The 25,199-nt window shown below is 43.1% G+C and overlaps 2 protein-coding genes across 5 annotated transcripts in view; one reads left to right on the plus strand and one right to left on the minus strand.

The window, feature by feature from the left end:
- The first annotated feature begins 4,215 nt into the window (after positions 1 to 4,215).
- On the plus strand, positions 4,216 to 8,743 carry LOC112222606. The gene is made up of 4 exons (XM_024385339.2): positions 4,216 to 4,343; positions 4,810 to 5,079; positions 5,675 to 5,824; positions 7,710 to 8,743. Exons 1-4 carry the CDS (start codon positions 4,307 to 4,309, stop codon positions 7,907 to 7,909), a joined length of 657 nt encoding a protein of 218 aa, XP_024241107.1. The 5' UTR covers positions 4,216 to 4,306; the 3' UTR covers positions 7,910 to 8,743.
- An 867-nt stretch (positions 8,744 to 9,610) lies between these two features.
- Positions 9,611 to 25,199, minus strand: part of LOC112222794 (protein spire homolog 1) — a 45,628-nt gene continuing 30,039 nt past the window's right edge. The window contains exons 6-17 of one of the 4 annotated variants that reach the window (XM_024385566.2): positions 23,786 to 23,950; positions 23,598 to 23,684; positions 20,309 to 20,438; positions 19,594 to 19,635; positions 17,714 to 17,761; positions 16,511 to 16,674; positions 16,281 to 16,380; positions 15,746 to 15,888; positions 13,485 to 13,622; positions 13,177 to 13,275; positions 12,799 to 13,052; positions 9,611 to 12,611 (exon numbers count right to left, since the gene is read on the minus strand). In XM_024385566.2, coding sequence (XP_024241334.2) covers positions 12,350 to 12,611; positions 12,799 to 13,052; positions 13,177 to 13,275; positions 13,485 to 13,622; positions 15,746 to 15,888; positions 16,281 to 16,380; positions 16,511 to 16,674; positions 17,714 to 17,761; positions 19,594 to 19,635; positions 20,309 to 20,438; positions 23,598 to 23,684; positions 23,786 to 23,950 — 1,632 coding nt within the window. In that variant the 3' untranslated portion in view covers positions 9,611 to 12,349. The remainder of the gene's footprint in view (positions 12,612 to 12,798; positions 13,053 to 13,176; positions 13,276 to 13,484; positions 13,623 to 15,745; positions 15,889 to 16,280; positions 16,381 to 16,510; positions 16,675 to 17,713; positions 17,762 to 19,593; positions 19,636 to 20,308; positions 20,439 to 23,597; positions 23,685 to 23,785; positions 23,951 to 25,199) is intronic. The other 3 variants (XM_024385567.2, XM_024385568.2, XM_024385569.2) reach the window with 3 other exon arrangements.

The following is a 25,199-nucleotide window of genomic DNA, read 5'->3' on the forward strand; positions in this document are numbered from 1 at the left end:
GCGATGTTAGCTCACTGTAGTTTGGGGAGAGGAATGAAGTGGGCGGCTTTGGAAAACCTGTGGACCACAGTCAGGATGGCAGTGTTGCCCTCAGACGGAAGGAGACCCGTGACGAAATCCAGAGATATATGGGACCAGGGACGGTGAAGGACAGGCAGCGGTTGGGGAAGACCAGCTGGTGCTTGCCGAGGAGTTTTGTTCTGTGCGCAGACCATGCAGGCGGCAACAAATGTGGCAACACCCAGAACCATAGTAGGCCACCAAAAGCGTTGTCACACGAAGGTCAGGGTCCAACGAGGGCACGGGTGACAGGCAAGCCTGGAGGAATGGTTCCACTCCAGGACCACAGAGCGGACAACATCAGACACAAACATCCAGTTATCTGAGCTCCTCCCAGGGTCCGACAGGACCCCGGGTGACAGGCATGCCTGGAGGAATGGTTCCACTCCAGGACTGTGGAGAGGACAACATCAGACACAAACATCCGGTTATCTGAGCTCCTCCCAGGGTCCAACGAGTGCCCGGGTGACAGGCAAGCCTGGAGGAATAGACCCACTCCAGGACTGTGGAGCGGACAACATCAGACACAAACATCCGGTTATCTGAGCCCCTCCCAGGGTTCAACGAGGGCCCGGGTGACAGGCAAGCCTGGAGGAATAGACCCACTCCAGGACTGTGGAGCGGACAACATCAGACACAAACATCCGGTTATCTGAGCCCCTCCCAGGGTTCAACGAGGGCCCGGGTGACAGGCAAGCCTGGAGGAATAGACCCACTCCAGGACTGTGGAGCGGACAACATCAGACACAAACATCCAGTTATCTGGGTCCCTCCCAGGGTTCAACGAGGGCCCGGGTGAAAGGCAAGCCTGGAGGAATAGACCCACTCCAGGACTGTGGAGCGGACAACATCAGACACAAACATCCAGTTATCTGGGTCCCCCAGGGTCCGACGAGGGCCCGGGTGACAGACAAGCCTGGAGGAATGGGCCCACACCAGGACCGTGGAGCGGACAACATCAGACACAAACATCCGGTTATCTGGGCTCCCCCCAGGGTTTGGCTGGGACCACTGCACCTCCCAGACCTGTTTTCCGATACCCCAGCTGAGTGCCATCACTAGGTGGGAAGGGTGGTCTCGGGCTCCGGGGTGGTAACCGTGGGGTTATAGCGGTGAGACAGGGCATTTGGCTTGACGTTCTTGGACCCTGGCTGGTAGGAGAGGGATAAATTGAACCGGGTAAACAGCAGGGCCCATCTCGTTTGCCTGAAGTTGAGGCGCTTGGCAGTGTGGAGATACTCCAGGTTTTTGTGGTCGGTCCACACAATGAATGGACGTTCCACCCCTTCTAGCCAGTGTCTCCATTCCTCCAATGCCATCTTCACCGCAAGAAGCCCCCGATTCCCCACATCGTAGTTCCTCTCAGTGGCGCTGAGGCGGTGGGAGAAGAAGGTGCAGGGATGCAGCTTAAGGTCCATGGCAGAACGTTGGGACAGAACAGCCCCCACTCCGACATCCAAAGCATCGGCCTCCACCATGAACTGACTGGAAGGGTCAGGATGAACCAGCCATTAAAGCGTTCCGGGGGAGGTAAACGGGGCTCCGTGGAAGGTGGAGTGGCTGGTGGGGCGGCGCTGCTAACCGACCGAGTTACTGAGGGGTGGTGGGGTTACCACCGTGGCAGGCTGCCCCCCAGACAACCCGCGGAATAGATCCAGCAGCATGTCCAACGCCTGGTCATGGCACTCGGCCAACATTTGGACCCCCTCCATATGAACACAAAGCAATCCCTTGGGAGGAGACAGCGTTGCGCAGCTGGCCCGGGTCTGCTGGGTCAGTCATGGCCAGTTTGTACTATCAGGTATGAAGGTAAGACCCAGATGCATACCACGTTGAATTAACAATAGTTTAATAATCCAACAGGGGGAGGCAATAGACAGGTCAAGGTAGGCAGGAGTCAGTAAACCAGAGGTGGGGCAATGGTACCGGATGGCAGGCAGGCTCAGGGTCAGGGTAAGCAGAGGTCAATAATCCAGAGGTGGCGAAAAGGTAGAGGTCGGCAGGCAGGGTCAGGGGCAGACTGAGTGATCAGGCAGGTGGGCTCAGAGTCAGGACAGGCAATGGTCAAAAGCAGGAGGGCGAGAAAAAGAGAGTCTGGGAAAAGCAAGAGCTGAGACACAAAAATGCTGGATGACTTGACAATCAAGACAAACTGGCAACAGACCAACAGAGAACACAGGTATAAATACACAGGATGTAATGGGGAAGATGGGTGACAACTGGAGGGGGTTGGAGACAATCACAAAGACAGGTGAAACAGATCAGGGTGTGACAGCTATCTTCTGTATACCACCCCTACCTTGTCACAACACAACTGATTGGCTCAAACGCATTAAGAAGGAAAGAAATTCCACAAATTTACTTTTAACAAGGCACACCTGTTAATTGAAAGGCATTCCAGGTGAATACCTCATGAAGCTGGTTGAGAGAATGCCAAGTGTGTGCAAAGCTGTCATCAAGACAAAGAGTGGCTACTTTGAAGAATCTCAAATATAAAATATATTTTGATTTGTGTAACACCTTTTTGGTTATTACATGATTCCATGTGTGTTATTTTATATTTTTGATGTCCACTATTATTCTACGATGTAAAAATAAAGAATAACACTGTAATGAGTAGGTGTGTCCAAAATTTTGATTGGTACTATACATCTAAAATCCTCGTCCCTATTACACCAATTAGGTTTATTTAAACTTTTTTTTAAACTTTTTTTTAATTTTTTTTTACAAATGTTAGAATTTTTCTTCCACTTTGACATTACATAGTATTTTGTGTATATCGTTGACAAAAAAAACAATTAAATCAATTTTAATCCCACTTTGTAACACAACTAAATGTGGTAAAAGATAAGGGGTGTGAATATGCACTGTGTATGTAATTTGGACTGGAAGCAATTGAAAATTAGATCTGTAAAAATAAGATAAATATTTGTAGAAAATCAAAGGGGAGGAATTTTGAAACAATAAAAGGTGTACCTTTGATAAGAATGGACCAGGAACCCATCACACTTGCCTGTATATCTATAGCTAATTTTGACAGTGAGCTATTGAAAATTAGACTTATCACATGAAATATTCGTATGAATATCAATGCAATATAAAATTGCAATTATAATGGGTGTACTATGGACAAGGGAGGTCAACGATATAAACTGATGTATATGTCATTTGGACTGGAAGCTATTGAATTAATAACCACAGCTGTAAAAAGTAATTCACTTTGATGATAGAGGTCAGGGAACACACCGCACTTGTCTGTACATGTAGAGCGGAAGCCATTAAAAAGGATAACTATGAAATATTAATTTATAAATCAGGGATCTTTAAAATGGGAATTCTAATGGGTGCATCATGGGTTAGAGGCAATAGTGACTTTGCCACAAGTGATTTTAGCTCTCTAGGTCATACAAGCAGGCTACAGTAGGTTGCATACGAGTGAGAAAGATCATAGGCCTATTTATGTTTTTTTAGCTCATATTTCTACATAAAATCCATAAAAAATAAACAAGATACCATTTTAAAATGTAATTATTGAGGGATAAACAGTTGGTTTAAGATCTATAGATTATTTCATTTAAAATAAAGTTTCTGTAAACACCAGCTACAGCTGATTGCACTTTTAAGACGGTCCCTCGGCAGCGATTGCATAATATCCCCCTACTGAAATCAACATAGAGTAACTTTTTTTCCAAAGGAAAGTAATGGGGGGGTACCTGTACATTGGTCCTTACCCTCATCTAATATATATATCACCGAATCATCCTAGGACCTTCTGTCTAAGAGGTATTGACGAGAAAACGGAATGGCAAATCAATATACAAACTGAAACCAAATGTACTGTGGTGATAAACCTGCAGTGTTCCACAAATGGCTATTGCAAGTATTGGTTTAAGCATAGGCTACTCTAGCTATCCTATAAGATTAGAATAATTAAAATGAATTTTTAACGTCAACAAAACTTTATATCATGGCCAATTTTCTGCAATTCTTGCCATTTTTTTCTGTTCTTCTTGACAATACAAGCGCGGTTGGGGAATTTATTATGAGGGGGGAAGCAAGTGGAAACTCCCAAAACAGTCTGAGCATACCCGCCAGCATTAGGGACTTTTATTTCAGAAATTTTGCTACCGCAGCCTATAAAAATTACCGACAACCGATTGCACAGCCCATTTCCCAGTCGAAAAGATACACACAGAGTGGTACAGTGTTGTAATGTAGCCTATATCGTTCTGTCAAATTAACAATTATGTTACAATGTAACGAAAAATGCGAGATTTTACCTGGTAAGAAATCACTTTCCTCTAATCTTTCGTGGATTGACAGTTTACAATTTTAGCTATGTGTGAACCGAGATTACAATGATTCAATCTAAACAAAAAGGGATAGGCCTATGATATGTATGGAAGCAATTGATGAAATACAAGAAAACTCTGTATTTAGGCCTACACTATAAACTATACAGTTAGGTGTTAATGTTAAGATCTAAAATGTAATGGAAATGCGTTTGTTAGAAATGTAGGGCAGGCAGGCAGGCACGAGATGATGTTATGTTTACAGTCAGAAAGTGGTTTAGATGGGGAATAACCCGTGAGAATAACAGGGTCGATGTGAATGTGATATTTTTTTGCATTAGCCTACCCTACACTTCTTTCATCACATTTTCTTTTGAATTAATTAAGAGAATGCATATTATTATCATGTTTTAACACTGAAATATTTGTTTCTGTTATTTTTGCTCTCTCATCCAAGAAAGGAGCTTACAACTTCAGTTACACGCTCTTAGCAAATCTATGTCATGCTGTGCAGTGGAAAGGCTGTGCGTGTACTTGTTGAGCTCCAGGACCATCACAGAGTATGAGAGCCAGGTGATCTGGTCCCAGAGAACAGACATGGAGAAGGCTGCCAAACTGCTCCAGGTGGTGCTGAAGAAGGGTCGCAACGCCTGTCTTCTCTTTTTCGACTCACTAGAAAAGTGTTGCCAGTGCCCACCACAGTTCGAAAGAGTTACCGGCCTCCCAGGTAAGTCTCTTCAAAAGTGTACATTTTTTCATTTGATTAATTGCAAATAAATGACTTTGGCCTACATGTCTATAGTTTTCATGTAGTTTTCATCAACATTTAAATATGGTTATGAATAGTCTAGGCTTACGGTGATTTTGTGATTCTAATTCAAATAAAGGTTATACAAAAATAAATAAAAAATAGTAATGTTATGTGGTATTTAGAGAGGTAGGCTAACTTGGCCTAGATTGCAGCACGTTTTCTCTGTAGTATATGGTATATGTTATGTATATGGTAAGCCGAATTCTACCTCACTTTACCTTTTGGAAGCACTGGAAACCCAGCACCATTTGGTGTCCGATGCAGGTGAGGCCCAAGAATGTTCCAGAACCTCAAGAATGTTACATTCCTCATATAAAATCATTTTTTTATAGGTAAAGTGTAGGCTTACATCTAAATGGTTTCTCCACGTGTCCAAAACTAAAGCTCATGGAAGGTTTTTACAGTATGTCATCATCATGACGCAACGGGAATCGCCGGGATACTATTGTCAACAACAGACTATTTCCCATTTTTCAACCTCTTCCCTTTTTTCTCACATCCCAAACAACAGAGTGGAGGAGGACCAACACTGCCCCAACTTACGTCATCAACATCAGCCATTCCAATTTGAGTAACTGCATCATTGGAGATGGCAACTTTCAAGGAGTGACAACGTGTATACAACAACCTCAGAGCATGGGTTCAGAGGATGCTAGGCATGGTAAGTTACAGTCAAATTCTCATCAATTCATATAATTAAAATGATGTGTTACAAGATTCAAGCACATTCACAGATACAAGCACATATAGTTGAATTCGGAAGTTTACATAGTTAGGTTGGAGTCATTAAAACCCGTTTTTCAACCACTCCACAAATGTCTTATTAACAAACTAAAGTTTTGGCAAGTCGGTTAGGACATCTACTTTGTGCATGACACAAGTCATTTTTCCAACAATTGTTTACAGACAGAGTAATTCACTTATAATTCACTGTATCACAATTCCAGTGGGTCAGAAGTTTACTAAGTTGACTGTGCCTTTAAAGAGCTCAAAAATTTTCCGAAAATGATGTCATGGCTTTAGAAGCTTCTGATAGGCAAAATGACATCATTTGAGTCAATTGGAGGTGTACCTGTGGATGTATTTCAAAGCCTACCTTCAAACTCAGTGCCTCTTTACTTGACATCATGGGAAAGTCAAAAGAAATCAGCCAAGACCTCCAGAAGTCTGGTTCATCCTTGGGAGCAATAATAGCCCCCTTGGGAGCAAACGCCTGAAGGTACCATGTTCATCTGTACAAACAATAGTACGCATGTATAAACACCATGGGACCACACAGCCGTCATACCGCTCAGGAAGGAGACTCGTTCTGTCTCCTAGAGATGAACATACTTTGGTGAAAAAGTGCAAATCAACCCCAGAACAACAGCAAAGGACCTTGTGAAGATGCTGGAGGAAACGGGTACAAAAGTATCTATATCCACAGTAAAACGAGTCCTATATCGACATAACCTGAAGGACTGCTCAGAAAGGAAGAAGCCACTGCTCCAAAACCGCCCCAAAAAAGCCAGACTACAGTTTGCAACTGCACATGGGGACAAAGATAGTACTTTTTGGAAAAATGTACTCTGGTCTGAAACAAAAATACTCTGGTCTGAAACAAAAATAGAACTGTTTGGCCATAATGACCATTGTTATGTTTGGCGGAAAAGGGGGAGGCTTGCAAGCCGAAGAACCCCATCCCAACCGTGAAGCACGGAGGTGGCAGCATCATGTTGTGGGTGTGCTTTGCTGCAGGAGGGACTGGTGCACTTCACAAAATAGATGGCATCACGAGGAGGTAAAATTATGTGGATATATTGAAGCAACATCTCAAGACATCAGTCAGGAAGTTAAAGTTTGCTCGCAAATGGGTCTTCCAAATGGACAATGACCCCAAGCATACTTCCAAAGTTGTGGCAAAATGGCTTAAGGACAACAAAGTCAAGGTATTGGAGTGGCCATCACAAAGCCCTGACCTCAATCCTATAGAAAATGTGTGGGCAGAACTGAAAAAGCGTGTGCGAGCAAGGAGGCCTACAAACCTGACTCAGTTACACCAGCTCAGTCAGGAGGAATGGGCCAAAATGTATTGTGGGAAGCTTGTGGAAGGCTACCCAAAATGTTTGACCCAAGTTAAACAACTTAAAGGCAATGCTACCAAATACGAATTGAGTGTATCTAAACTTCTGACCCACTGGGAATGTGATGAAAGAAATAAAAGCTGAAATACATAATTCTCTCAACTTATTCTGACATTTCACATTCTTGAAATAAGGTGGTGATCCTAACTGACATTAGACAGGGAACTTTTACTAGGATTAAATGTAAGGAATTATGAACAATTGCGTTTAAATGCATTTGGCTAAGGTGCATGTAAACTTCTGACTTCAACTGTATGTACTATTATAATTATTCACTTCTCTTTTTGACCTGCACAGTTGGAGCTCGGAGCTTAAGAATTTCATTTTACCCTTCACTTTACCTTTCGTTAATGAGTTCAAAGAAGCCATTAGATTCATAACTTTCATATACTGTACTGCATTCCATTAATGACTCTATTACAGAGACAATGGGAGGCAACATCACCAGTGATCACCAGAGAGCAGTACAGGCCTGTCTAGATCCAGAGCTCCAGAGGAGTGTCCAGGTCTATGGGTCCCAACTGCAGTATGTCATCATCGGGGACAACAACAACCTGCAGGCTGAAGACACACCGGAAGAGGAAGAAGGGGAAGAAGAAAAACTCATTAATGAAAGTAACTGATTAGATTTTTGTAGTGCTTTTCCAGATGCTCAAAGTGGTTTACATTGTATTGGGGAAACTCCCCTCATACACCACCAACTAGTTTCCATTTAAGTCATTTAGCAGACTCTTTTATCCAGAGTGACTTACAGGAGCAATTAGGGCACATAGACATATTTTTCACCTAGACAGATTTTTCACCTAGTCGCGTCAGCAATTCAAACCAGTGACCTTTCAGTTACTGGCCCATCGCTCTTAACCGCTAGGTTACCTGCCTCTGGTGCCAAAGGTTTCATGTTTGAATCCAGTGATAGAAAGTTGTACTTGAGATTTTTGTTTTAAGCCTATCCCTAACCTTAACCCTTACCTTAACCATTCAGAGTTAATGCCTAAACTTTAATGTCTAAACTAGTTGTTGTGTGGCACTGCATCAGAATCCTATCAGAGCCATACATATCATATATGCATTTAAACTCTTATATCCTAGATGCCATCTCCTGCTGTTGTGCACTTGAGCAAGTTACTGCACCACAAGCGACCGTGGCTCTCAATCTCCGTGAGTGATATGGGGACAAAATGTATGGCCATTGGCTACATTGTAATGTTCCTTGCTGTGTCGATGAACTTGATTTCTGGGGAATGTATATGTATTGTAAATTGTAGTGTATTGTTTGGATAGTATAACTTAACCCTACATAATCAAAGAATGAACCATATTTTTGGTCCGTAGACTTATGGAATAAGTATTGAATCATACAGTACCTAGATTGTGTTCTGTGAACCCAATTTATAATGACCGCACTGACCACTGACCACTGCCACTGACCACTGACCACTGCCACTGACCACTGCTGACCACTGTCCACTGCCACTGACCACTGACCACTGCCCACTAACCACTGACCACTAACCACTGACCACTGCTGCTGACCACTGACCACTGAACACTGACCACTAACCACTGACCACTGACCACTGACCACTAACCACTGACCACTAACCACTGACCACTAACCACTGACCACTAACCACTGACCACTAACCACTGACCACTGACCACTGACCACTGACCACTAACCACTGACCACTAACCACTGACCACTGACCACTGACCACTAACCACTGACCACTGACCACTGACCACTGACCACTAACCACTGACCACTAACCACTGACCACTGACCACTAACCACTGACCACTGACCACTGACCACTAACCACTGACCACTGACCACTGACCACTGACCACTAACCACTGACCACTAACCACTGACCACTGACCACTGACCACTGACCACTAACCACTGACCACTAACCACTGACCACTGACCACTGACCACTAACCACTGACCACTGACCACTGACCACTGCTGCTGATAAAGTGCATTTAATTTATTTGAAGTATTTACTTGCTGCAAAAAAAAAAAGAAGAAAAGGTGCTGTTTTACTTTGAATGTATTCTTAATGTATTCATTTGAATAAATGTTAGGACATACTGATTTATCTTTACTGAAAATTATACTGTACATATTCACTGTTCTACTAAGTTATCAACATTTGTTGAAATAGGTTATTTCTATACAAAGAAAAAGTTTATTATAAAAGGTACATCAATTATTGTTTTATACGTCAATAAAAACAAACATCTCAATCTATTGCTTTCTCTATATATTTTTTTTCTTGAAAAGCCGGCATGTCACTTAATGAAATATCCATACAACATTGTAAAGGTATTGCATTACATTTTTATTATTCTTTGTCATAATTTCTTGAACTCTCAGGTAGGAGTTACATCTGGAAGGTTTGAACAGTTTAAAGATACAAGCTACACAGTAGTACATGCATGTTGCTGTCACATATGGGCCTTTCTTTTATGTAGCACACAGTAGATCACCTCTACTTACTGTAGTCCATATTCTGTCCTGCAATGACTTGTTTTGTGAGATACAATCTCTAAACTAGTTAATAGTAGCCTAGATCCTACCTGAATAGTTCTGTTTCACTTTACCAAACAGAGCAATTTAGTTTGGATCTAGGCTAAATTAATAGCCCCAAGTCTAAATGATTTTAGTTGTGATGTAAAGTGTCAAGGAAACACAGACCTGCTCTATGGACGGACATTACTATAAATCATATTTACATACAGTATGCTGACTCGCTGTGGATTCAATCTGTCACAGCAATAATATGTTAATGATGAGAGAAGAAGGCAGTGTATTTAAGGCAGAAATATAAGGAACAAGACTGGATTTGTAATAGTCACTTTAATATACATACATCCTGATTCCTGGCTCCCGAAATATGCTTCTGCTTCTGGTTTAGAGACAAACTATATGGTTAAGACACACCACAGTCCCACACAACTGATATACAAATTCATGAAGGCATCATTTTGAGGCTTTGAGTTGAACAGTAGAGTAGCGTGTAATACCATTCTTTGCTGCCTATACAATAAAACAGAGGGTGGTTTTAAGCATGTTAAATCATACCATAACTATTGTAAAGCAAAGAAAGACCATTTGAGATCATTTCATATATGCATATATTTCTGGGGGCGCATGCTTGTTACTGGGACAGACTAGATGATTTTTGGGGGCACAGGCTATACAAAATATTGACAAAAAGTGATTTCTACTGTTTGTGTCTGCTTTTGTCATGATTATCTAGCATAATTACTGTACCTGCTCAATGATATCATGCGTGTTCAACTACCAGTGACAAAAACTGTGTCAATACTGTTCCTTCATCATGTCATAGCATTAGTATCATAGAAATAGAATGAATAGAACAGGCTTGGAAGCACTAACTCTGGACATTTGACTGGTAAACTCGTCTGTACACTCACAATGGCTCCATGGTATAATTTCCATGGTTATAATTTCCATGGAATGTTCTATCAACCGATGCTGGATTGCCATGGTAATGAAGACTGTTCATTCAAATGATGCTAACTGATGTGACTCAAGCAATGGAATACATTTTTTGTAATGTCAGTTGAGTTGACTCAACAAAACAGCACAGCACAGTATGAAGGGTACACATCCTGATTTTACTTCCTGGCATGGGTCTAGGTTGAAGATGACAAAGGTTAAGACAACGGGATTCTAATATCCCATAATAATATACAACAACGGCAGTTAGCAACGGCACTGTTCCCAGATTTATGACGACGTTGTCTTAACCTATATATTTGTGACCTAGGCATGGGTACACTCAAAATGGCTGCCAGTCCACCCATTATGCTATCATTGACTTGAATGGGGACGCCCGTTCTATTCATTCTATTTCTATAGTCAGTATATTCAGCAGTCTGACGTCTTTTGGAGAAGCATGCTCTAATCGGGGGCTGCGATGGCTATCTATAGCAAGGTCAATGAGTATTTACACCAGATACTTATGTGGGTTTTGTATTATGATTTAGACAGAAGGGAATCTTTTGGCACTAAAGCTGACACCTGACATTCCTGTAGACCCTAACGCCTTCGGAGAGACAGGTGAGCGGTTTGGGCTACCTTCATGGGTATGATCCAACTTTGAGCAAAGTGACACGCTGTTTGGTTACCTGTTATTCTTTATGGTAAAATGATGCTTCATCAAGACCGCTCAGAACCCAGAGAACATCAATGAGCATAATTCATTATTGTACCGTCAGCTAAAAATAACCTGAACATGTCAAGAAGAGTAAAAAGGGGAGCCAACTTTTCACCACAAACCACCTGACTCTAAGCCGAACCATATGTACACATGTATACCATACCATAGAAAATGATAACCTGTCAAAAAAACATCCACAGTTCCATATCCTTTCAAGCCATCATCCAATCGTTTGTTGCTTTTAACTCATATTGTCTCCACTTTAAGGTGTTCACAGCTCTCAGTATGTGACTTGTGTTGTTAGCATCACACCTACTCTCTTACAATAGAATACCACAGCCTGAGGAATTCAAATATGGAGTGTTATTTTGCCTTGTGCTCATTGATTTTTCTGTGGGCGAGTAGCTCCTACCACATTCCACCAATTGTGCCAGTATAGGGGGTGACTGAGGCCATACCGCTTTGAATCTTTACACTACCTCATACTTTACATTTGATCATTCAGTGTCCTTAACCACCTCTCTATGGCAAACATTATGGGAGAAATTACATTACCGAGCAAAATATTGTAGAAAAATGGACTAGTATCATTTTGTCTGAAAGTACTCGTACTGTATGTGACGATCAGAGGACATGGCAACAAGCACTGACTACACAGTCCACACATCTCCAAGGAAAAGTAAAGGTCCACAGCCCGCTCTGACAGCATCGACAGACAGACTAAACTAGACACGTCTACTGGTACAGGCCGGATCGCAGCACGGTCATCCAGCTCAAAACCCAGTCAGTCAGAGTTCTGTATTGTGCCATAAGTTCTGGGAGCAGCTAGAAGACCGTGGAGAAGGTAGACAAGGACGAGGGGAGAGTCTAGACCTCATTGATTGTTCTTTCCGAGGGTCGGTAATCAGCTCCTTTGGGGGACGACATGTAGAAGGACTGGGTCTTGCGTTTTAAGCGCGCCCGCTTGGTGGCCAGGGAGAGGCTGTGCTTGCTGGAGGAAATGATGTCGTGGATGAACTTCTTGCAGTCTACACACACTTCCATGGTGCTCCAGTCCTCCGTCAGCTCCGCTGGGAGCTCCACCTCGTCACGGGACTGGGACTTCTCCAGACTACCGTGCTTAGACAACCTGAGAGAGGGAGGAGAGGAGAGGTTAACACTAAGTTGTGTAACAGAGTAGGTTCTGTCCCTGTCCCTCACTGGGCTCAGTCGGCTACAGTTGCTCTTAAAATAGAACGACACTTCATTTGAGAATAAGTCTTGTAAATCTAAACAGGGAGTGTTATAATCTAGAGAAGAAGTAGAGGGGTGCCTACTTGGACATGGTCTTCTGAAGGCTGAGGCGGTGGTGGCTGGTAGAGGGCTTCTCAGGCTTGGGGGCTGCTGCTCTGCTTGGTCCTGCTGCTGCTGCTGAGGCTGCTGCTTTTCCTTTTCCTGCTGAAACTGCTGCTGCTGGACCAGCTAAACTGGCAGCTTTGCCCAGAGCTGCTACCCGGTCCCTGGGTAGAGTGGTGGTAGAGCCCAGGGAATAGATGGGCAGGTTGGCATAGGGCTTGGAGGGCAGCCTCATCTAACAGAGAGACAGACATAGAGCAGAGTATGAACACACTCATAAATACACTGGAGGTACAGTATAGGACTGTCAATATTATGGGCTGACTTTCTATCAGTGTGGGAGAATAGATATGACATACTTTTTGACAGCACTGTGAACACACAGGCCTTTTGCAGAACTGGCAGGTGTAGGACCAGGTGAACAAGGAAAACCTTTTGGATCGGCAACAGAAGCAAAGCTGTAACAAAGAAGGAATTCAGAACAGGTGCATCAAAAGTTGCACAAAAGCAATCAAATCATTCAAAAAGCAGTGTGTGATCAAATCCAGTGACTACAAAGATTTTGAAAGGAACATGCAAGATGATTTTCCCCAACAATAGGTACTGTGATGTTTAGTCCGAGAGACTTGTACTTCAGCTGGGTGTAAATGACCAGCGGTAAACGGACCTTTCCCTTCTTCATAGCGTTGTACACGTCCTTGTACTGTTGGAACTTCTCCAGGTCTGCTTTGACCAGCACCTGTCTGATGTGCATCACCTCTTCCACCGTCAGGGACAAGCACTCTACTGGGAAACAGAACTCCTCCTGAAAACACACACACACAGCACCAGCCCGGGTTACTACGACAACCGCACTCACTGCCCTTGTTACCATTCTGTCCACACACACCAGCACCTCTCGATGCACACTGTCCGGGTTCAGACTAGTTTGGCCAAAGAAAGTCTCCATTGTTCATCTGGCAAGATGAGGGGACAAACAAAGGGCAAGGAACGAGTAAACAACTTGAGTGATGACAGATAATGTCAATATTTGTGAAAATTCCAGAGATCCTCTACTTAGTTCTGCTTCACTTAAAAGTCTAGACAACCTAAAAACAGACAAGGCCCCTCTGCTCTGTAGCTGGGGTTGCGGTTGGTTTTCTGCTTCTTTCTGTCCGTTTCTGACTTCAATAAATAAGCGTGCGGTGAGACTACGGAGATGCTACATTCAACAGTACACCAGGTCTATTGCTGCTGCAATTACTAGTCATCCTGGTGTTGTTCCAATAATGTGTCTCAATAATGTGTCTCAATAGTGTGTCTCAATAGTGTGTCTCCAATCAAAGTTTTTGTTGTTGTTGCACCCAGCTAATGTTTCTCAGTCTCAGAAGAACCATTAATATACTGTAACTCTGTAATGTTGCTGTGGCTCCTGCTGCTGATCTTATGACTCAGAAACAGTGGGCTGCATTGTCTCTGGCCCAGAGACAGGGAGGGAGGGGGAGATCCCAGGGAGTATCAACAATAACAAAAAAACAGGGAGTTTATACTTGCTACTGAACAACAGTACGTTACATACAGTATATACAAAATGAAGGACTTCATTTATCTAGAGCATTGTTTTAATTGGCAGTGGCTCACTAGGCTACATGATGCTTGCAATCACAATGACTACAACTACGGTTAAATGGAGGAAAGTTGAGTATGATGGAATGATTGGGGCTCCAGCGAGGGATGCATCTGCTGTTGACTGTCAAAATGCAATATGACAATCACACCTAAACTGAAGGGCTTTCTACAACAACAGTCCTGGGCTGAGGGATGGGTCTCTAGGAAAGCAGGAAGCATTAGAAGAGATGATGATGAACTACAATGCGCCAGCAGGGACATAAGGGGCGACTGGCAAACCTTGATAGGCTTTCTTCCCCTGCAGAGAGCAGACAGGGCAGACCACACCATGCCCAAGACAAACACCTCGACAGGGTAGGAGCTCCGTAAGGGGTGGAGGGTGTAGGGAGGGGAGTGGAGGAGGAGGGGGGTCCAGGGGAACAGATGGTGGGCTATCCTCCTGACCTGAGAAGGACAGGGGTTATAGAGGTGGATGGAAGAGGGGGGGACAGGGGTTACAGAGGTGTATGGAAGAGGGTGAGGACAGGGGTTATAGAGGTGTATGGAAGAGGGTGAGGACAGGGGTTATAGAGGTGTATGGAAGAGGGTGAGGACAGGGGTTATAGAGGTGTATGGAAGAGGGTGAGGACAGGGGTTATAGAGGTGTATGGAAGAGGGTGAGGACAGGGGTTATAGAGGTATATGGAGAGGGGGAGGACAGGGGTTATAGAGGTGTATGGAGGAGGGGGAGGACAGGGGTTATAGAGGTGTATGGAGGAGGGGCAACGCCAGGGGTTATAGAGGTGTATGGAAGAGGGGAACGCCAGGGGTTATAGAGGTGGATGGAAGACGGGGAGGCCAGGGGTTATAGAGGTGTATGGAAGAGGGTGAGGACATGGGTTATAGAGGTGTATGGAAGAGGGGGGCCAGGGGTTATAGAGGTGGACGGAAGAGGGGGAGGCCAGAGGTTATAGAGGTGGATGGAAGAGGGGGAGGCCAGGGGTTATAGAGGTGTATGGAAGAGGGTGAGGCCAGGGGTTATAAAGGTGTATGGAAGAGGGGGAGGCCAGAGGTTATAGAGGTGTATGGAAGAGGGGGAGGCCAGGGGTTATAGAGGTGTATGGAAGAGGGTGAGGACAGGGGTTAAAGGGGTTAGTGTGGAGGAGAAGAGGTGGGGGGATTGGAGGTGGGGTGTTAGGAGCATCACCTAACAGAAAGAGGATGGAGGCTGATGAACACAAGACAAACTGACACACTATTCAGGAACCAAAATCTCCAATGTGCTCATTTTCTCCAGATTGACAAACTCTTCTCTTTTCCTACTTCTCTTCTGTTACTCACCAGAGACTTGGAGCTCTGTCTGGATGGGGGTATGAACTGCCGTACGTTGGTGGGCGTCTCCTTCTCAATGGAGTGTCTCCTCTGGGGGGCCTGCCGTCTCTCAGGCTGGGGGGTTGAGGAGATGGGCAGGAACATGGGTGGAGCTGGGGGTGGGGGGACGGACATGTGTGATATACTTTTATGTAGTACTCAAACCCTTATATTACCAGTTAAGTTGACTGAGAACACTCCCTCTTTGACAGCATTATTTTTAGCATAGAAGAGCTGTCGGGTGAACAGCTGAGAGCTGTGAAAGCACATTATAGGATCTCTATGATAACCTTTAACCATAGCTTCATGTCCACACCCTGGCTGAACCCGAACCCTAACCCTAGCTAAACCCTAACCCCAACCCTAGCTGAACCCTAACCCTAACCCTAGCTTCATGTCCACACCCTGGCTGAACCATAACCCTAACCCCAACCCTAGCTTCATGTGCACACCCTGGCCGAACCCTAACCCTAACACTGGCCTTCTGGTCCACAAGTCAACTCACTCTTCCTGCCCAGTACAGACTCTGGAGAGGTGTCGTCCACAACCGATGTAGAGACACTGGAGCTACTAGCTGACTTTTGACCCCCAATGGTGATGTCATCCTGTAAGGGGAACAACAGAGAGCAGTGCTGTAGGATGTATACTGATGTCAACTACCAGAAGAAGACACACACACACACAAATGCACGTGCGAGCACACACACATATACACACAGACACACACACACTTACGTCAGAGTCGGAGCTGTCCAGTTCTGACAGGGTGGGTGCTTTCAGCCTCTTCCTCTGACATAGGGCCTGGGCTCCACCCCCTGGTACCCCTGGCCCCCCATTGGACAGACTGCTGAGGGTCATGGTGCTGGAAGTCTTCCTGCGGCCGTCAGGACTGGACACATCTGGACAGAGAGGTTGTCACAAGAAAACTGATCAGACAGAGGACAACTCAAATACCCAGGGGTGATTTCAGCAGGATGCAAAGTAGCTAACTATACTGAACACTGCAGATAGAAATATCATGAATAGAGCTGGGAATAGAATTCAGCTTCACATGACTGCCAAACATATCTGTTCTACGTGATACATGTCTATCTGAGTGTTCGGTAACGTTGCACAGTCCTGAACAGACCCGAGGGGAAGACACCAGCGGTAGGGAGGAGGGAGTGTGAGTTGAGGAGAGACGGAGAAGCAGCCTGGTGTTACACACACAACATGGATTCTACTTTCATTACCCTTTAAGACCTGGACTGAGCAGGATTCTAATGAAACCCTAACCCTGGCTGACTCCCTCCCTCCTAGCCTCATTGACAACTTCTCCCACTAAGAGAGAGAGAAATAAAATAGGGAGGGAGGTGTGACGGAGGAAGGGATGGAGAAGAGAGTGCTGGAAACAGCAGATAATCAGTAGCAGAGGCCGATCTGATCTGTGGATGCATTGAGGCCTTGCCAGGCGCTCTCTCTCTCTCAGTCTCCCTCTTTCTCTCTTTATCACCCTCTCTTTATCTCCCTCTCTGTGAAAAGGACCACGCAGTGAGCATGTGAATACCTATTCTGGAAAAAGGCTAAAATATGAGCTCATCACCTCAGTGGGAGGCCAAGGCCCTCCTCCTCTACTGCTGTCCTTCAGCTTCTAAACCTGCCTGCCTGGGAGAAGACTGACTGGTCCTAGGATCCAGGTTTAAACTAGAGCAGATCAAACATCCACCATTTCTGGCACTATGCTCAGTGTCAATCAAAAGCAAAAACATTGTAAAGCACTGGTTTATGTAAACTACATTTGTCGATACAGTATAATTCAGTCTATTTTAGTCGAGGCATAAGCAGTAGTGTTAGGATACAGCCAAATAGGCAGACAAACGAAACAGGGCTAACATTATGTGTTGCAGCACACAAGTTGCTAGTCACATAAACAGAGCCAAACCACTCCACATACTTTACCTTGACGTGTAAGGATCAACTGTGGAGTGCTGTAGTATATTCCTCCACCTAAAAGGGAACACTTCCTTAAATATGATAGGCCAGACTGTACTAATGGTTTATCCCTATCCCCAAACATAGAGTTCTGTAGTGAAATGACAGGCTCTCTCTCTCGGGGAGTATTGGTATTGGAGAATCTGGCCACAAAGTAAGGGGATAAGTACCCAGCTGCAATGAAGTTCAGATAGCCAACCATCACATATACACTCACGGACGCACGCACGGACGCACACATACACATAGCACACACACACATTAAACCTGCACAACAATAAATTGAACCGACTAGTAGCTGTGGATGAGCAAAGGGTCAAAGAGCCTCCAGTGTGATGAAAGACGCTGGGATCAGTGGGAGAAATGTCAAGCACAGCCAATCAGACTTGTCAAAGCTCAGATACCCTGCCCACAACAGGAAATGTTGACACATAAAATAGTAAGAGAGTGTAGATTATTAGAAATGATTTTCAGTGTCACCAATGTAAATTCATTGGCTATCTATCTCACTAGAGGATGTGATGACATTTTTGGGTAACCACTGCAGTACAACCTTATAAAACAGAAGGCATCCTCTTCTTATCTGTTTTGAAAACGGCCATATACTGTAAGTTAATCAGAAGTGCTAAGTGACCAATGCAGGCGATGTTGGAGAAACAGTGTGATGTTTTTGTGAGAATGTGCTTTTTTTGCGTTGAACAGAGCCGACAGGTGTGTGTGTGTTCTGCGTGTGTGTGTGTGTGTATATATATGTGTGCCGACAGCTCCTGTCTACGCTGCTCACTGATCCCACCTCTGATTAAATTCTGCAGACTCACTCTCCAAGATGAACAACTGCTTTGTGTGAGGAGGACCGCCATTTTCTAGGAAACCGAGGAAGGTAGTTATGCACGTCTTGGTTGTTTGTAATGAGAATTTCTGAGTAATGGTGTTCTTTAGCTAAGGCAACTCTTTCCCTGATTTATGTTAGTATGGAAAAGAAAAAGGCCCAGAAGCAGAATTCCATGAATAGATTCTTCAGTGGGAGGCAAGAGTTCTGTTGTCTCTACTGGCTATAGGCTACGGACTTTTATCAATATCAAATATGTTTAACATACTGTAGGTTTCAACCCAAGCGCAACAATAGACTAGAGAAAAATGTAGGAAGATCAAATTAGTTTAGACTAATCCCAGAAAAAAAATGGAATTTGAAGTGAGCATTATTCAAGCATTTAGACAAGGAAAATACTGTTTTACAATTCCTCCTGAGGGACTGAGAACAATGTGCACCAGCTGTGTGGAGATGCAGAAAAACAACTGCTTTTGACGTCAGCAAGTGTGCCTTCAAGAAATAGTTCATTATCAGAAATGTACTGTAGTGACAGGCAGCGAATAAAACTATTGGCCTGTTTGAGTCACATCTACCTTAGTCTTTTTCACAACTGCCTATGGTATGTAAGGCTACATCTAACTTAACATTATCCCTGTGCTAAGTCTGAGTAGATCATTAAGCCCTTTCACATTCCATGTGGAGATTCAAAAACAAGTGTCATAAGAATTGAACTAAGGTTCAGAATGATTGAAAGATATGAGTCTATGAGTGAGTTGCTGATGTGAAGGTAGCCATCAACCTCCCTTCTGCGCTTGAGAGTTCTCATCCTGACCAGTGTCTGACATCCTGACATCACAACCAGAGAGCACACTGCTGTGGTGCAGAGCCAACCAAGCCAACCATCAACACCACCACGGAAGCATGAAGAAGCGTGAGATGAGAGCATTTATGTGCGTGCTCTTTCTTGGGCAGATGGACAACAACCACGATAGATAGAGACGTAAAGAAACAGCCAGGTAACCGGACAGATCTTTACCTGACAAGTCAAAACTTTGAGACATGCTAAGAGGCCGAATTACTGTAAGAGAAACAATGATGGCGTTACAGAGTTATTAAGCTATCCGTAGGAGGAATACAGGCAGAAGATATATATTAAGTTAGCAAGAAGAAAGACATCATCTGCTGACAGGTCTGGCAGCTGTCCATAGTGCAGTGCAGTACAGTACTGTATGTTAGGAAATGTACAATGATTAACATAGTCAGTAGAAAGTGCATAGCCAATGGTGAGAAATCATTAACATAATAATTAAATAAAATTAATTCTATCTTCATATTCTAAGGATTGGTTTGGCTATAGTCAATACAGGCACTTGGCATAACACCAGGCAAGATGTATGTTTAAGTTGTACTACAAGCAGAGCTGTAACGCCAAACAGCACAGGCATCCAAGAACAGTAACTTGGCTGGGTGGAAACATCGTTCAAACCAATGAAAGAAAGAATGATTCACCTTGTGTCTTTCATTCATGCCAATGCCCAGCACCCGTGAAAGTGCATATCACAACATACTTCAACTTCTCACAAAATGAGTGTGAGTGTGTGTGTTTGTGTGTGTGTGAGAGAGAGGGAAAGAAAGTTAGAAAGAAAGAAAGAAAGAAAGAAAGAAAGAAAGAAAGAAAGAAAGAAAGAAAGAAAGAAAGAAAGAAAGAAAAAGAGAGAGAGAAAATAAATGAAGACAGAGGTGTCACTCACCCAGCCTGCTCCTGCGGATCACATCAGGAGAGACAGGTTTCAGTTTCCTCTCAGATTTGATCTCATCCAGGATCCTCTCGTGCAAGGTGGGAGGAACCTGGGGCTGGGGCTTCAGCTTCCTGGCTGCTGCCTACACACACAAATGCACATGCGCACACACATGTGCACACACACACACGCAGATACATACATGCACTCACACTGAGTTATGGGCATCAGAGTAATGGACATCAGGCCTTTCGCCGCTGCCTCCTAAACCTTAAAGACACCGTCACTGTACTGTTAATATCACTGTCAATGTTCTGTTAATATCACTGTACTGTTAATATCACTGTCACTGTACTGTTCATTTCACTGTCACTGTACTGTTCATTTCACTGTACTGTTAATATCACTGTACTGTTAATATCACTGTCCTGTTAATTTCACTGTACTGTTAATATCACTGTCACTGTACTGTTCATTTCACTGTCACTGTACTGTTCATTTCACTGTACTGTTAATATCACTGTACTGTTAATATCACTGTCACTGTACTGTTAATTTCACTGTACTGTTAATATCACTGTCACTGTACTGTTAATATTACTGTCACTGTACTGTTAATATTACTGTCACTGTACTGTTAATATCACTGTACTGTTAATATCACTGTCACTGTACTGTTAATATCACTGTCACTGTACTGTTAATATCACTGTCACTGTACTGTTAATATCACTGTCACTGTACTGTTAATTTCACTGTCACTGTACTGTTAATATCACTGTACTGTTAATTTCATTGTCACTGTACTGTTAATTTTACTGTACTGTTAATATCACTGTACTGTTAATTTCACTGTCACTGTACTGTTAATATCACTGTACTGTTAATTTCACTGTCACTGTACTGTTAATTTCACTGTACTGTTAATATCCCTGTCACTGTACTGTTAATATCACTGTCATTGTACTGATAATTTAACTGTACTGTTAATATCACTGTCACTGTACTGTTAATATTACTGTCATTGTACTGATAATTTCACTGTACTGTTAATATCCCTGTCACTGTACTGTTAATATCACTGTCATTGTACTGATAATTTAACTGTACTGTTAATATCACTGTCACTGTACTGTTAATATTACTGTCATTGTACTGATAATTTCACTGTACTGTTAATATCACTGTCACTGTACTGTTAACATCACTGTACTGTTAATATAACTGTACTGTTAATATCACTGTCACTGTACTGTTAATATAACTGTACTGTTAATATCACTGTACTGTTAATATCACTGTCAATGTACTGTTAATTTCACTGTACTGTTAATATTACTGTCACTGTACTGTTAATATCACTGTACTGTTAATATCACTGTCACTGTACTGTTAATATCACTGTCACTGTACTGTTAATATCACTGTCACTGTACTGTTAATATCACTGTACTGTTAATTTCACTGTCACTGTACTGTTAATTTTACTGTACTGTTAATATCACTGTCACTGTACTGTTAATTTCACTGTACTGTTAATATCCCTGTCACTGTACTGTTAATATCACTGTCATTGTGCTGATAATTTAACTTTACTGTTAATATCACTGTCACTGTACTGTTAATATTACTGTCATTGTACTGATATTTTCACTGTACTGTTAATATCACTGTCACTGTACTGTTAATATCACTGTCACTGTACTGTTAATATCACTGTACTGTTAATATAACTGTACTGTTAATATCACTGTCACTGTACTGTTAATATAACTGTACTGTTAATGTCACTGTCACTGTACTCTTAATATAACTGTACTGTTAATATCACTGTACTGTTAATATCACTGTACTGTTAATATCACTGTACTGTTAATATCACTGTCAATGTACTGTTAATATCACTGTACTGTTAATATCACTGTACTGTTAATATCACTGTCACTGTACTGTTAATATAACTGTACTGTTAATATCACTGTACTGTTAATATCACTGTCAATGTACTGTTAATATCACTGTACTGTTAATATCACTGTACTGTTAATATCACTGTCACTGTACTGTTAATATCACTGTACTGTTAATATAACTGTACTGTTAATATAACTGTACTGTTAATATCACTGTACTGTTAATATAACTGTACTGTTAATATCACTGTACTGTTAATATCACTGTACTGTTAATATCACTGTACTGTTAATATAACTGTACTGTTAATATAACTGTACTGTTAATGTCACTGTCACTGTACTCTTAATATAACTGTACTGTTAATATCACTGTACTGTTAATATCACTGTACTGTTAATATCACTGTACTGTTAATATCACTGTCACTGTACTGTTAATATCACTGTCACTGTACTGTTAATATCACTGTCACTGTACTCTTAATATCACTGTCACTGTACAGATAATATCACTGTCACTGTCACTGTACCATTAATATCACTGTCACTGTACCGTTAATATCACTGTACCGTTAATATCACTGTCACTTTGTAACAATAACTCTTGACTGTCAGTGCTGCTCCTCTCATTACTGAGGCAGGTACTTCAGTGAGGCTGGGGCAGAGAGGCTGGGATAGTGATGCGGGGGCAGAGAGGCTGGGGCAGAGAGTCTGGGGCAGTGAGGCTGGGGCAGAGGGGCTGGGGCAGAGGGGCTGGGGCAGAGGGGCTGGGGCAGAGAGCATTGATAATCAGATCATCAACTGGAGCTGTACATCTATCAATCACCCCTCATTCCAATCAGAATAATCATATCCCAGAACCCCAAATCCTGAACTACCTGTATTTTTAGGGGGATATAAAAAACTCTTTCTTTGACTAAAGATAGGTTCAGTGGCTTGTGGTTTAAATGGAAAGGGGACACCCCTAGCACCAATTTCCAGGCTTCCTCAAGTTCCAGTGATCAACGAGACTTGGAAGGACGGCATGGCAAGACTAGAAGACACCAGAATGAGAGGAAAGTGGGACAGGTACCATAGAATGTACTATCGTATAGTATATAGTACATTCATTATACAGTACTGTACACTAACAGGATTAGAAGGAGAGAAAATGCCCCATGTTCTCCTCTCTAAACCCTACAACTGTACAGCCCATATAGATAAGAGATATACTTTACATACATAGCTAATAGTTGTCTTCTTATTTCATTCGATGGTACTCTGTTCAGCCCAAAGAGACAGAACAGAGTTGTATCTCTATGGTTCAGCCCACCACCATGCCAACACCAAAGAGGTTGCTAGTTGATGTAAAGTATATCTGTTGTTTCTATAGACTGTGCACTCACAGGGTTGAGAGGAGGTCTGGACCGGATGAAGTCTAGGATGACCTCATGGGCGCTCTTCTTCAACCTTGGTGGTATGTCGTTGTTTACCTGGAGGTGCAAGGACACACACACACACACACACAGATTAAGAGAGAGCATAACTACATTAAAACAACAAACCATGCTTTTAAGACACCTGACAGTCTTACCATGACCTTGCGTAGTTTGTAGCGTTTGGAGCGGATGTCATCCATGAGCATCTCGTAGGGCGTGAGCTGGAACTCAATGGCCAGAGGGTTGTACTGGCGCTCCTGGACCTTCTTCAGCTTCACCCCGTTCCGCAGGTCTCCCATCACCTGCATCCAGAACTTAGCCTGGGGGATGCAGGGGGACAGAAATCATATAGCAACACAGTACTCATCCAATGATTTAACACTTATAGGGCCAATTTCCAGACCCAGATGAAGCCTAGATACTCCTGTGTTAAGTTCCCCAGTTTCTGTGTTGTGGTTTTGTTTGTATGTGTGTTTCAGGATGGCTTCCTGAAATTCCCCCAAGCAGCTGATTGGTCGGCCCCATTGCAAATTGGAGCTGACCCCACCCCCTCGTCAGGATACAGCTGTATCTCATTACAGACTCCTTCTCCAGCTATATAAGCCAGTGTTCTGTTGCTCAGAAAAGAGCTGAGTAGTATGTCTTGTGTTGGTTGTTGCTGAGAGAATAGAGCTGATTAGTATGTCTTGTGTAGGTTGTTGCTGAGATAATAGAGCTGATTAGTATGTGTTGGTTGTTGCTGAGAGAATAGAGCTGATTAGTATGTGTTGGTGGTTGCTGAGAGAATAGAGCTGATTAGTATGTGTTGGTGGTTGCTGAGAGAATAGAGCTGATTAGTATGTGTTGGTGGTTGCTGAGAGAATAGAGCTGATTAGTATGTGTTGGTGGTTGCTGAGAGAATAGAGCTGATTAGTATGTGTTGGTGGTTGCTGAGAGAATAGAGCTGATTAGTATGTCTTGTGTTGGTGGTTGCTGAGAGAATAGAGCTGATTAGTATGTATTGTGTTGGTGGTTGCTGAGAGAATAGAGCTGATTAGTATGTCTTGTGTTGGTGGTTGCTGAGAGAATAGAGCTGATTAGTATGTGTTGGTGGTTGCTGAGAGAATAGAGCTGATTAGTATGTCTTGTGTTGGTGGTTGCTGAGAGAATAGAGCTGATTAGTATGTGTTGGTGGTTGCTGAGAGAATAGAGCTGATTAGTATGTGTTGGTGGTTGCTGAGAGAATAGAGCTGATTAGTATGTGTTGGTGGTTGCTGAGAGAATAGAGCTGATTAGTATGTCTTGTGTTGGTGGTTGCTGAGAGAATAGAGCTGATTAGTATGTCTTGTGTTGGTGGTTGCTGAGAGAATAGAGCTGATTAGTATGTCTTGTGTTGGTGGTTGCTGAGAGAATAGAGCTGATTAGTATGTCTTGTGTTGGTGGTTGCTGAGAATAGAGCTGATAGTATGTCTTGTGTTGGTGGTTGCTGAGAGAATAGAGCTGATTAGTATGTCTTGTGTTGGTGGTTGCTGATTAGTATTTCCTGTGTTTGTTCCGGGGGGGAAAAGGGAAGGCCCCTAGGGAGTGCTT

Source organism: Oncorhynchus tshawytscha, linkage group LG23 (assembly GCF_018296145.1).
Source record: "Oncorhynchus tshawytscha isolate Ot180627B linkage group LG23, Otsh_v2.0, whole genome shotgun sequence".
NCBI classification, from domain to species: domain Eukaryota; kingdom Metazoa; phylum Chordata; class Actinopteri; order Salmoniformes; family Salmonidae; genus Oncorhynchus; species Oncorhynchus tshawytscha.

Bases quoted from the DNA above. Each gene is read 5' to 3' on its own strand.
- LOC112222606 (XM_024385339.2), top strand. From the start codon at position 4,307: ATGTTACAATGTAACGAAAAATGCGAGATTTTACCTG. The intron at 5,080-5,674 runs GTAAGTCTCTTC...CCCAAACAACAG, and splicing joins AAGAGTTACCGGCCTCCCAG to AGTGGAGGAGGACCAACACT. The intron at 5,825-7,709 runs GTAAGTTACAGT...ACTCTATTACAG, and splicing joins TTCAGAGGATGCTAGGCATG to AGACAATGGGAGGCAACATC.